Source organism: Poecilia mexicana, unplaced genomic scaffold, assembly GCF_051168715.1.
Source record: "Poecilia mexicana isolate PSO_F unplaced genomic scaffold, ASM5116871v1 scaffold_22, whole genome shotgun sequence".
In the NCBI taxonomy this organism is placed as follows: domain Eukaryota; kingdom Metazoa; phylum Chordata; class Actinopteri; order Cyprinodontiformes; family Poeciliidae; genus Poecilia; species Poecilia mexicana.
In genome coordinates, this window is record NW_028263391.1 from 4,732,735 (window position 1) to 4,746,739 (window position 14,005).

The following is a 14,005-nucleotide window of genomic DNA, read 5'->3' on the forward strand; positions in this document are numbered from 1 at the left end:
GTGAAGTCTATTTTTAATAGCATCAGTTTGGATAAAGAGGCATTTGTCTATTAATAACTTTGTAATATTAACAATATAATTATTAAATTTGGGGCATTTATCCTCCATAAGTTGCCCTGTTTTACACTGTTAAAGGTAAATCTACCTGTTTTCGAGAGCAATATGGTGATGTCGCTCTTTTCCTGTCTGCCATTCAAATTTTCTATTTCCGGGGTGTTTTTTGACCGTTCCTAGCAACGCTCCTAGGTAACGACGTAGAGGAAGCGCGCTCAGCGTGGCGGACTGTCATCATCAACAATCAAAACAACATGGAACCGCAACAGGTAATTTATGTAACGTTTGCCTTAACCACGCTAGATAAAATAATTACTGTACTTTTCTTTGTTGCGTCTTTGTGTTACCAGCAACCCGGAAGTGCCAGTTAACGGTTACATAGCTAACTGCTGCTAGGCATTGAGCTAACTGGCATACTAATGTTAACGTAGCTGACCTGTTTACTCAGCTCACTCTATTTTAATATGAAGAAACTTGGAAAAACCGTTGCGTGTTAATTTATATTTACTGAAGCTTAACTAGCCATTAGTCTGGCTCATTTGTTTATCGCTTTGCTTCAACGATTCCAGATACACTGGCTGTAGTATAACACATCTTTCAGTGGTTACGTTAACTCAGACTCAAGTCGATTTATCCAGTGGTGATTTTTCTTACTAACATTTTCATAACAAATGTACACAGACTGTAAAGCACAACTTCTGGATTTTTTTATTTTTTAAGTGGACTAAAATAAAACAACTGCAAACTCATTCCTGTGTATTTGGGTTCATTACGTCACAAGAGGCACAGAAGTTGAGCAGATCAACAGGAACAGTAAATATGTTGCAGCTTTTGATAGATTCCACTAAAGGTTGTAAAGCACACCAGTTGCAATTGAGTTTGAAGGAGTTCAACCTTTAACTGTTTAACTGTTTGAAGATCATTTCATGACCAGTGAAATAAAACTTATCTTGCTTCGTGTGTCTGTTTTAGACGGTGACGACTCCTCATCGACTAGGAGATGAAGATGCAATTGGTCCAGATGGACAAACAGGCCCACCGGAAGCCCGAAGTCAAAGTATTGTCCAACAGGATCATAGTCAGCTTAAAATAAAAACAGATGTTCAAGAACTTCAACTGTCACAGCAAAAAGTTTTTCAGCTAGGTATATCTCCCTACATATAACAAAATAACATAAACGAGGAAATAAAACAGCTAAAGGATTGATTTTTTTAAAAAATAAACTGGTGTAAGAAACAATATTCTCTAGCCAAGAAGGACTTTGTTCTGACAGTAGTGCTTTATATTTATGTATAAGCGTTTAGATATTCCTGCTTCTGGTTCAAATGTGTAACATTCAGAAACTTGTATTTCATCAGAATTCCAGGACAGTCATCTGTCTCCTGCTCTGTCACTGCTGCCTCTAATCCCAGGACTTGAGCACAGCGTCACTGAATACTCCTTCTTCCAGCAAGGTGGTCCAGAATTTGCTCCCCTAAGGTAAGACACACCGAGTTAATAGAATAGCCTTTATTATTCAGCAAAGGGGAAAGTCAGGTGCAACAGCAGCATCAGATATAAAAGTTCTCACAAAAGAAATAAAAATAATATATAAAAAGAGATTAACAAAATGACAAATAGTAATAATAACAATAATATACTATACAAAACTATTACAGAAAATGTTCAGTTATTAGGTCATGACTGTTCTGTAGATATACTTTTCTACAAAAAAAAAGTAATTTGAAACATGCATTTTTCACATTTTGTTACAGGAAATCACAAAACTCAATGCATTTTATTGGTCTTTAATGTAATAGACCAACACCGTGTCACATCATTGTCAAGTCCTCTTTAAATTTAACACCCCTAAATAAATTCAACTTCAGCAAAAGGCATTCCAGAGCTCCCCTAACTAGTAATTAAGTAGTAATAACACTAGTAGGTAGTGTCAAGATTATTGAAAGAAAAGCGGCAATATTATCGTTTATCGCAATGATTTATGGAACAATTTGTCGTTCAGCAAAATTTGTTATCATAACTGAAAGGTGTGGTTGTAACTATGGGGGCACCAATTGCAGGTTTCTGGATGATTACCGATCTTTAAAAAGCCTGACGACTACTATATTAGTTAGTGTCGAGTTTCTATTTATTTAGTTTTTGTCTGAAAAGTTGATAAGTATGGAGATAAAGATGCCAAGTTGACAACAGCAGAATAACTTTTGTTAACTGCAGACGTGACCTGGTGGGTGGGTCTGTCAGTCAGTCCTCTATCACACCAGAGCAAAATGGGACAGTGGATGATTTTCTGATCTTTGCTGAGGACGAAAAGATTGGTGGATATAATCAGTTTCATGTACTGGCCAATCGCAGATTTCCCAAAATTAAGGATATCGGGCCGATTTATTGGCTGGTTAATGTATCAGTGCATCCTTAGTTGTAACATGACACAAAAAGTAGAAAAAGGTTCAAGGTGGCTTAGATACTTTAACAAGGCATGATAATAATCATATGCATTCTTCTCGCCAGGGCTTTTCCTGATGTTTCTATGGTATCAGAGAGGCTCCGTTTTCTTATCCATGACAGCACCACCAATTCCTCTGAGCAGAGCTCACTTTCCCAGCATCCTTTGTCTCAGGCAACCCTCCTTTCTGATGAAGGAGCAAGCAGCAACTTCTCCCCATCTCAGCATGACACACAAAGAAAACTATCAAGCGGAGATAACAAAGAGACTAAGTTGGAAACAGAATACAACTTGACAGACAGTAATAAAGTTGGAATTCATGAAGATGAAACTATCTTTCTACATAAAGACATTTCTATGCAGGATCCTCAAGCCAACCAGAGACAGGTTGGCATGCAAAGCAGCAGTAGCAGCTCTGTTTTCTCTGAATCCCTGACATCTATTAAAAGCACTGGCTTTTGTCCAGATCAGCCGAGACAAACAGAAGACAACATGTCTGAAAGACAAGGTCCACCAGGTGAAGCCAGTCCCTCCCAACAGCAGAAAAATCACAAAGAAATCAGTAACATCACTACTGGTTCCCGCTCAACTCAGCCCGATGATAGCAGCGAAGAGTTGCACAAAGAGCTGCTGTCTGAGGTACAGAAACTCAGCAACTTTGAGGCACGCCAGCATCCAAAGGGTCCGACACCAACTCGTGAGCTGATCACAGCTTATCTCAAAGAATCACAAGGCAAACGTAGTGAGAAGCCATTTTCAGCGGGTTCAGAATGGGTTCACAGAGACAGAGACCTATGGTCTTTACAGAACCAAACAGGAAGTGAAGGCTCCTATCTTGGTTTCCTTCCACAGTCTCAATCTACACCAGGCGTTTTCTTTGTGCCACCGAAATTTGATGTTAAGACTAAACTTGCACATCTTTCAGCTATAAAATCTAACATAGATACCTTGGGTGCACACTCAGCTGATGGCCGTCTTCCAGACACAGAAGATCCTCAGGAGGCCTCTCACAAAGTCCATTCCCTCCCGAGTCTCAACTATCTGCAGAAAGTTGATGCCTGGAAGACAAAAGAAAGCTCAGAGAGGACCCCGTCATTAGAAGGCCTAGCATTGCACAGACTTTCGGGAGTTCCTCCTAAGAAAGGTGACGAGGCAGGATCCAACACCCTTATCCGGCAGCCTTCCACCAACCAGGATGCTACACAGATCTCTTCCTCTACACCTTCAGGAAGTTCCTCTCCCAGACGAGGAGAGGTTGTAGGTGGAGCTCACGGTGACTTAGAGAATAAGGGATCTGCTACTCCACCTTCTGCCTCTCCCTTCGGCAGATCACAGTCCCCCTCGTCCCTTGGTACAGTTGTCGTGGTCGCTGACAAGCACCAGCTGACCAACACTGCTCCAGAAAATAAGACAACTCAGGGCCTGAAGGACACTCTTCCTCCACCCAGTACCGCCACTCAACCCTCACGTTTCGAAAGCCTTGGTCGCTTCAGTGACGTCTCCGAACTCTCAAGTTCCCAAGACAGCTACACAGAAATTAAAGTAGAACCTTCTGTCGGAACCTCTTCTGTTGTTAGCCTTGAGCTTGATAATTATGCTCCCTACTGGACTTTTAAACATTCAGCAACGTCACCACCTCCTCCAGGGTCTAAAGAGCTCAACATTGACGAACGAATTCCGGTAAACAAAGTTGCTCGGATTTATTTTTTTTGTTTGTTTGTTTGAAGTCGATGTATTTTAGATATCAGATTGTTCAGTTTAATATTTATGTGAACATAGTTATCTGATAAGTTCTCTCTCGTTTTTTCTATTAGTTGTATCTTCAAAACCTTGGTATCGACCAAACTCCGTCAAAGATCCTGACTCCGTTTGCACCTAGAGGGCCCATCAGAGAACCGGAGTTCTCTCCCACTGATCTCTGTACTATTAAAGGATCTTCTGGAACTCCTTCAAAGAGCACCCAACCCTCAGAGGGTAACAAACCTTATAATGACCTTCTCTGTATAACAGGCAACTTGGTGGAAATACTTGTCAGCAAATTTTATGTTTTAACAGCTGCAGCTAATAGAATGATCAAATAAGATCCACATTTTAAACGTGAGACTTCATTGAAATTTTAAAGTCCTGGTCTGTTTTTAGTTCTGCAAGCATTAAGGAATGCCCAGCCATGAAGCAACACGGAAGAGTATGACATTTGGTTTAGGCATTTTTCAAGCCTGGAAAAATATGAAAAAGGGATAATTGGTATTTGGCTTCAATAATCAGTCCATCAATCAATCCATCTGTTCATCTATAGTATTCATTCATTTTTCCTTTTACTTGGCAAACTTCCATTCAGATCCATCCATCATTCCAACTTCTCATGTCTTTAGCTGTCACATTTAAAGCCTAAATTCATAAAGAAACTTTGAATTTAAACCGTAAAAACTGAGCTAAAAGGAAAGAGAATTATGGAAAATGATGTAATGTTCGCATAAAAACTGTGTGGGAACCATGTGTCATCTTTCTTTATGAAACAAGTCTAAAGCTGTGTTTGTGGTTCATTTTTTTTTTTGTAAGTTCAAAATAGGCACAAAAATGTTAAATAATACATCAGTTATTAATGACTAATAATTTTTGTCTCGTATTCAGGTAGCAGTCCCCATAAAGGCGAGTTCTCCATGTCCAGCATTCTGTCGATGGACTCCAGTGTATCCATCCCTCTCAGCATGGACAGTCTTGGTCTGGTTTCCTCGCCATCAGAGCAGGTCAGAGTAAAGACCTCTCCTCCGTCCGACACAGAAGCCGCTCAGAGGGAGAGCAGACTGGCCTCCTGCTCCGGGCCCGGTGAACGCTCCTCTGTTCTGATCCAAAACAGCAAGCAGGATTTCAAGTCCGTCGCTATGAACGTTTCTGATACAGATACAAAGTCATCTGTTCGGAGGTGCGATAATATGGATCAAGATGCGGAGAATTCCTTTGTTAGCACAAAGGCATTGTCAGAGATCCGTAAGCTACTCTCTCAAGCAGAGGACATGATATCTACTGCGTCTTCCACGTCTTCATCGGGACCTAATGCAACCCTTCTCTTCTCTGATAAAGACATTTTCAGGCCACCAAACACATCAACCAGCCAGTTGCAGAACTCCTCGTTCTCTTCCTCTATCTCCACCTTCACTGGCGGAGACCTAAAGTCTCATTCCTCTCCACCATGGGCCAGGTCTTCCTCAGACTCCATACTTACATCAGAGAAACCAAACCAAAGCTCCACTGGGCTAGAGAGCTTGATGTCATCCGAGCAACCTGATAGTCCATCCACACAAGCCCGGCGGACAGAGCCGGAAGGATGCAGCGCGGCACCTCCAGATAAAATACAGACACAGCCGTCAGCAGCCGCAAGTACAACTCAGTTCAACGCTGCTCTTGAAGAAGATAATGAAGAAGAAGAAGAAGAAAAAGTAGAAGAAGAAAAGACTATACCTAGTGATCCTGGTGCAGAGAGTCGCTCTTCCTTTCCCGTTTGCGAGGACGCTGACCAGGGAGTGATGAGCGACAGCAGCAGTGAGAGCTCACTGGCAATCAGAGTGGCCAAACTACTGCAGAATGAATCTTCAGCCACCATGACGTCGAGCACGCCCAGCGTCACAGATCAGGAAGAGGGCAAGGCCAGAGGTAAAAGATTCACATCCTGTTGTCTTTTTGTTTTTGTTAAATTAAACCAAACCAAGGAGAAGGGTCAAAAAACTCTTCCCTGTAGGGCAGTTGCTGTTGGAGATGCTTGCATTTAGTTAAACGTTTAGTCTCCAAAACGTAAAGGGACAGAGAGACGTTGACTGTTGCCAATACAACAAGTAGTGATACAAATCACTACCAAGTTCTGATTGGTACATCTCTAACCAAATTAAAGTGTAAAACTTTCTTGCTCTTTTACATTCACTCTTTATTTGGAACTGCTCATTTCACTGGCTGCTTTCTTTTCAGACTATGTTAAGCTCACATGTATTTATTTTCCCATATTTCAGAGTGGATGAAGTCAAAGGTTTTGGGACAGCAGCGTGACCTGCTGCTGTTGGACGTAGAAGATAGACGGCACATTGAAGAAATCAAGAAACAGCTCCTGCTGAGAAACCCTCTCAAAGTAATAATCGTTGATACACTTTAAAAGAATCAGAAATTTGTAGTTGTATTACAAAATGTAACAAATAGTTGTTTTTATATTTGTCATTTTTATGTCAGCCTTTCATCTCTGAAGAGTGTAGGTGCTCAAGGTAACCCACGTGTTTGCAACTTCTTGCAAAGTGTGCCAGAAATTGAAAGATAAACAGTTTCCATGTTCTAGAGTTGCTATGTACAGATTTTTCTGAGGTTCTTTAAGTTTAATTAATGCAAAGCGACTGGCTAAAATGTTTGTATTTCTTCAACTTTTTAAATTCCATCATATTATCGTCACTTTTGTCGTCATCACAGCAGTACCTTAAAATATCATAACACTTTTAAGTCCATATCGCCACTCATGACAATCTGGAAACCCAAGACAAACAGAAAATTTGATTAATTGAAAAAATTTGCCCCGCCCTATTGCAAAGTGACGTAATGTGAAAATATTTCAGAGTGTGAATGCTTTTTTTCTAAGCCGAAGTTTGCCCATGTTTGCTGTGGAAAAATGTTTTTGTGGGCTCTTCTTGTTCTTTGCAGGTCTTTAAAAACTTCCTTGTTTTTTTCCCCCTTTCTTCCAGAGCCAAGGGAGCACAGATACAGAGAGCAGCAGCATGGCCTCCAGTGTTCAGGTCCACAAAGAGACCAATCCCCCTAAACCAACCGAAATGTTTCCTACCCTCAGCATTGCTAACAAGCAGCTAGCTGTCCACCCAGACCCTCACATGACGCTACAGAGCAACCTTCACCTCGATCTAGAAGCCAGAGTTTGCGCGATTGCTGCCAGGGAAGGAATAACACTCTCTACAAAAAGACCCCAGACCCTTCTATCCATCAGCATACCCACCCAAAGGATCTCTGTGACCTCCTCACCTTCCATTTTGACCCCCACTTCCACTTCTGCTCTCAGCCCAGCCTCAGACCCCCTCCACCTGGCAGAGCTTTCCACCGGAACGTCATCATCCAGCAAGCATCTTTCAACCAGTCTGGATGAATCTGAGACGGTTCCTTTAGTCCAGATTACAAGAGAACCACCATCTGCGCATGATGAAAGTACCAGAAAGAGGCGAGACACAGTGGGAGGCCAGGGTGAGGAACCTCCCCACACCGCCACGCAGGCTGTAGATAAACAGAATGTGGGGACAAACGTCCAGTCTAGTTCTTTTCTGGCCGTTGGGCAGGGATTCAGGACAAGTCATTTCACTCTGTTGCCTAAAAATATTTTGGCCTCCACTGCCCACTGTCCTGGTTCTGGTGCCGCCACCGCCGCCCTGAGGGACTCCTCTTTGACCGCCAGCAGTCCAGATGAAGGCGTCGGGTCATCAAGTCCAGCAGAATGGTACGATGGCAGGAAGCTGGTGGCTGACAGGACAGACGTTTCCACCATTGATCCTCAGGGAAAGGGCATCACACCAACGAGTTCTTATCCTGCTGAAACACCTGGTAGGCTCATAGTGAAGTGTTTTAAAGAGGGTTTTCGTTGAATTTCATACTTTATTACCACTTTTTTTTTTTTTTTTTTTTTTTTAACTGTGGCAATAACAATTCACGTGCCGTCACTCGTCTTCCTTCCACCAGTAGCTGTGCTGCTGCCTTACAAACCTCGCGGCAGTGAGGAGCTCTTCTACGTCCCTCAGATGGAAGCTGATGTTTGCTCCACCAACCGGACCAACACCACCATGGAGAGCTCTCACACAGGTACGGCGCAGGAATATTCATACTGCCTAGAACTTTGCTGCCATGTCCCGATCCAGCATTTAGTCTGATCCAGGGTTTCTATCCAGCAATGCTTGTATCCCTCTGACTCGTTGGATAATAATAAATGGGTCAGTTGTTCTCATACCTCTTGATGTTGATTATTGTTCTCTGTCTGAGTATTATCACTTGATCAAGTCTTTTCTAACATTCCACACTACAAAATAAGTTTGAACGGTATGTATGACTTGTATTGATATCGTATCGGCTCCTCTCATGTTCTAATTGTCCATTAAAGGAGAGCAGCTGGTCCGCTGTAACACACACCGCTCAGCACGTCCATTATTCATGTTCAGGGGCTGAGTTAGACAAAGGCATAGCTGCAGCCTGAGTAGAGAGGTGGAGGTGGGGCAGACTGGAGCCTCTTGAATGCTGGCTGGGAATATTCAGTTGCTTCCCCAGCAGCTTTTTGTCTTTGTCCAATTCGATCGGCTCTCGTTGTGATGTAAGCAACCACTGGTAAATTTCCCTCCAGGGTCAGACGACGCTGTGCCTCCCACCTTCAGCAGCGAAGTCCTTGGGGATCAGGACCCCAGGCTGGACCGCGGAATCGCGTTCAGACACCAGGAGGGCATCTACAGCAAGAGGCTGAGAACAGCTGCCGTCACAATGGCAGACCGCGCACACACAGGTGAGCTGAACACACCAAGGACATGAGATGTGATGCTGGCCAGGAGACATGATGGTTACTGCTCTCATGGAAAGACATGTTAATGTAGTCACTTTGTAAGTAGTTAGTAAATACTAACCATCATCACTCCCTTCCCTGTTTTGTCATTGCTCCCTCTCATTCATCCATCATTGCTTCATCTGTCTTTTCTTCCTCATTCCCTTCCTTGTTCAAATCCTCCATCCCTCCCTTCCTTATTTCAACTTTCCTTTCTCCTTCCCTCCCTCCCTAGTTTCATCCTTCCTCACTCCCTCCGTCAGTGTCTTCCTTCCTTCCTTGGTACTTTACCCCCTCACTCTCGCATTGCTTTCTTCCTCCCTTGTCTCTTTCTACCTCCCTTCTTTTGTTCCTTCCTTCCTTTCTCTGTCACTTGTTTCATCCTTCCTTCATGTTCCATCACTCCCTTCCTTGTTTCTTCTTCCTTCTTTCCCCCTTTTCCTCCTTCCTCCCATCCATCCACTCACCCTGTACTAATAATAATCTCTCTATATCTTCTTTATGAACAGTAGATGCTCCTGCAGCAGCAGACCGAGGGTCTCCAGCTCTGATTCAGGGTGTGAAGCCGTCTTCCCAGGAATCATCCACCTTTACCAGAGCGCCTTCAATCAACCTCAAACCCTCCAGTAGGGATCAGGGCACCAGCCCGATCCACTTCCCCCAGTGCAAACCAACGGAGCTGGCTCATGACAGGTTTCATCCAGCACGCTTAGAAACAGCCCACACCGAGACCAGAGAGCGAGAACATCCTCCGCCGGCCCCCCGACAGGGCGCTAGCACCCTGGACCACCTGTGGCAGAAATTCTGTGATCAGCGGACCAAGGACGAGGCGCGACCCACCGGCGATAAAGACATTTCCCTGTTGGAGCGACTGGAGCGTCTGTCTCGCGTGATTCACCGCACGCAGGCTGCTCAGGAAGCTGAGAGCCAGGAAGACCAGAGTAGTTACTTTCCTGGAAGGACGCCGAGGAAAGAACGAAAGGAGATTAAATGGAGCGAACACGGCGGAGTGACTGAAAGGGGATGGGAAGTAGGGGGAGGAGAGGCAGAACATCCAACCCAACTGAACCACCCGTCCTCCTCAGGAGACAGGGATCAACCAGATAGCCTGTCGTCCACTTCCACCGTGGATACGGCCCGACTCGTCAGGGCCTTCGGCGCTGACAGAGTCAGAAACGTGAACAGCAGTTCTCGACTTGGTAAACTGTACAGCACCATCAACAAACAGAGGGAAGACTGGAGAGGAAAGGAGGCCGACTCCTCGGTTACCCTCACACCATCCGAGGAATCGGTACGTGTCTCTGAGAGGACAGGAAGCTGGAGACACCGTGTCTCCATCCCTGCTCTACGAGTTATCTGGCCGTGTTTATGCTAACATTTATTATTCCACTTGTCTGAATGTAAAAGTGTTTCCAAACCTGCCCTCAGGTTGTTGCTGATTCAGCACAAATGTCCAGCTCACACACGTTCTCACCACAGCGCAGACCTTCCAGGACTCTGACAGCCAAGAGGGCTGTAAGAGCAGTCAACAAAAGCATCCAGGCAGGTCAGTCGTCATCAACCATGATCAACTTTTACCTGTGAGGAAAAATGAAAACTTCTTATTTTTTCTATGTACATCTTTTTGATGTAGGAATTAAGGCTGTCAGAATAAGGAAATTAAAATTAGCTCAATAATTTCCAATATGATGATTAATAATGTTTTGAAGGCTAATTTTGTTTACAAACAGATTATAATCACTTTTAATTTTCTTTTCAATTGTGTTTTTTTATTATTTCCATTTTACATATATTTTTTGGTTATCGTGTTTTATTTTGGGTATTTAAAATGTCTTCCAGTTCCATCGTTAAGTACTCTTGACAAAATTTAGGTTTATTGGTCTTTGACCGGATGAATTTACATTATTATGCCATTATCGATATATTACTTTAAGATGGTCTCAAAGCAACAATGTTATTGTTTATCACAATTATTACTGGGCCGATTTATTACCCACCAAAATTCGTTTTCATGACAGGCTGAGTAGGAAGGTATAGGAATGAATTTCTTTGGGAGATAAATAAAACTGCATAAAATATATTCATCTTGGTTCTTCAATATTCTGTACATTATTTGTCTCGATGTATTTAGCAAATAACACATTTACAGAAAAAAAGTTGTTTTTTATCTCAGATGCTAAATGTATAGTTGTTGTTTTTTTAGCAGTTTTGGCTTAGTCAGGATCTTTTTCTTTTTCTTTCATCAAATAGCCTTTTATTTATTTATTTTTTTTGCTTGTATCCTCCAGTTAATACATTACTAAATTAGTTGACAATTATTTCAATAGTCGATTAATTTCCGCCCTAAAAAAATAATCAAATGTTTTGTAAAGTCGGTAATATTTTACCTTCTTCATCAGGTGAGCTGGAGATTGTTCGTAACGGGACTCGGCGGAACACCAGAGATGTTGGGACTACGTTCCCGTCTCCTGCAGAAGCCAGGACTTGTGGGCAGACCTCCTCTTCTTCGTCAGGCACAGTGGGAGGAAGAGGAGGAAGGAGAGTTCTTCCTAAATCAAACAACCAGAAGCAGAAGAAGAGCAAGAGGAGCCCCTCCAAGCCTTACCCTAAAAGTAGGTCTGCTCTTAAAGCTCCTGGCTGGTTTTTCGTTAATTCACTGAACAGGCAGCGCGTTAGCTTCGCGCGCTGTCGCCACGTCTGTCATGGACCTCTGAATTTTTTTTGTTTTTTAATTAGCTCGACACATGGTGAGCGACAAACGACAGCGAAAGCGACAGTTTTCCGCCATTCGGGGTGAATCCAACACACGGGACGCGATAAAGTTGAACAGCTTTTAAATTCTTGTGTCGCATAGCTTACCCGCGTGTGGACGTCTACGTGTACGAGCTTCAAATTTCACGTGTGCGAATTTCACTGGTGACGAAGAAAGACTAGCGGTTGTCGCCTCACCGCACAGCTCGATAGAAAATGAGTAGAGAGTGACGTCGCCTCGCGTGTCCAGCCATTAACACGATGTCTCGCGCTTTCTCGACTCGCGCGCGCTTAACGCAAACTTTGAAAAACGCGACTAACTCGACCTCATGTGACAGACAGACCAACAAAAGTTTCTTCCATTTTGAAGATTAAAATGCTCTTAAGATTGTAGTTGTTTCATGTGAGAATAGAAATATTCAGGAAAGTGGGAGTAATTTTGTGTCATGTTTAATTGTTTTAAATCAATTATTTTAAGGTGTTTCGTGGTTCATCCCGGTTGACAACCTGAGGTCTGAGATGAGGAAGGAGAACCAGCCGGAGAAGCTGAACACGGTGTGGTTTGAGCCGTACAGCAGAACCCGTCCCTGGAGAGAGCTGCTCAGACAGAGACAAGTCCGAGATCTGAATCCTAAAACCAAAGTATTGTCCTCTGGTCTGGCACGGGTCTCCCTGCAAGTGAGTTTATGTTTTTTTTTTTTATCTTCAGAAACATGGATTTTAAAAAAATATATAGTTAAAATCTTCAGTGTTTAACACATAAGCATTGTGGGAGATTTCATTGTATTGGTCCGTCCCTGCAGGAGGCTCTGGAGATGCGGCGGCCGGATTTCATCTCTCAGTCCAAGCAGAGGGTGAGATGTCTGGCTCTGCAGGCCGAGGACAGGAGGATCCAGGCTGCGAGAAACCTGCTGTTCGACCAGCTAGAAGAACCTCAGAGGCTCCTGAGACCCGCAGGTATCCAGAACCTGGAAAACCGCTGCTCCACACCGTCACTCTGCAGGAGTTACAGTAACTGTAGCAGCTAAAAGTTTTTTTTCCTCTGCAAAGGCACAGCACTGTTGAGGAGAGCAGTACCGAGGAAAGAGATGATCCAGAGGTCCAAACAGTAAGCATTTAATGTTAATATCTGCATTTCACATTAGAAGCTTTACTCAGCTTACAACTCATCAGTCTATTATGGCACAACATGAAAACTTCCCACAAAATAAGTGGAAATTCAGCACGTAAACACTTAGAAACCATGTCCTTGGTGTGCAGATATTTACCTCAAAGGAATGATGTTTGTTTAGTACAAAGCTGTATAAATGTAATTGTAAATAGAGAAAACATAATACTCAGAGATTAATCTCAGACATTTTCCAAAAAAAAAAGAAATTTTTGGGTTGTAAAACTTTAAAATTTGCTAGAGATAACCGAAACTTTTGTATTAACCAAGATTAATCTTCAAAAGAGGAAAATAAAAAAACATGGAAACGTGGCATTTCGACGGTCCAAAAATTTTGACTTTTGAAACTGAAATTTCCACCTTTTTTGAGATTAATCTCAAAATTTCTGAATTTTTTGGCAGAAATGTATTCCTCCCTCCTCCATCGACAACAGCCCTAATATGCTGTCATATTTTAGAGTACGAATCTAACATCTTTAATTTGTAACACTGACAATGTAAATTTTATTGTAACAGAATTTATGAGAATCTTCCTGAGGTGCGTCGCAGGAGAGAGGAGGAAAGGCGGAAGGCCGAGTATCAGACGTACAGGCTGAACGCCAAGCTCTACAACAAGGTGCAGTCTGTCAGTCAGGAACAAAAACGTCCTGATCTGACTTCCTGCAGCTTTTCTGTGACCATTGGTTCCACTTTGACTCCATGTTGGAAATGACTAACATGCTGCTGCTTCTTTTCTCGTTTTCTTTTCCAGAGAGTGAGGAACCGAGTCCTGAGCAGGCGAACAGCCTGGCAGTGATTAAACGGAACAGCTCCAAAATGTTATTTATTTCATAAGTCATGTGAAATTATTTTGAGCCATTCAGTACAGAACAAAGCAGACACATTTTTTTTTACCAGAAAAAAGGTGCTCCAGATAATATCTGCCTATTTTTTTTATCATGTGTAACAGAAACTTGGGTATTGTTTTTTTTTTGTTGTTGTTGCTGTTAAAATTAAAGTGATTTTACATTCTTTGTGTTTTGGGAATATGAAA

General features: G+C 42.8%; 1 protein-coding gene across 3 annotated transcripts; it reads left to right on the forward strand.

Moving 5' to 3' along the window:
- Positions 1-238: 238 nt before the first annotated feature.
- Positions 239-13,983, forward strand: alms1 (ALMS1 centrosome and basal body associated protein). 3 transcript variants are annotated; one of them, XM_014989391.2, is made up of 18 exons: positions 239-323; positions 1,027-1,198; positions 1,413-1,533; positions 2,563-4,177; positions 4,312-4,471; positions 5,129-6,148; positions 6,499-6,614; positions 7,213-8,074; positions 8,210-8,329; positions 8,862-9,017; positions 9,563-10,344; positions 10,482-10,599; positions 11,453-11,665; positions 12,283-12,482; positions 12,608-12,761; positions 12,855-12,912; positions 13,489-13,588; positions 13,724-13,983. In XM_014989391.2, exons 1-18 carry the CDS (start codon positions 309-311, stop codon positions 13,766-13,768), a joined length of 6,027 nt encoding a protein of 2,008 aa, XP_014844877.2. In that variant the 5' UTR covers positions 239-308; the 3' UTR covers positions 13,769-13,983. The 3 variants fall into 3 exon arrangements, with proteins under 3 accessions (XP_014844877.2, XP_014844891.2, XP_014844884.2); XM_014989405.2 differs by having other exon boundaries at positions 9,566-10,344; XM_014989398.2 differs by having other exon boundaries at positions 8,213-8,329.
- Positions 13,984-14,005: the final 22 nt, after the last annotated feature.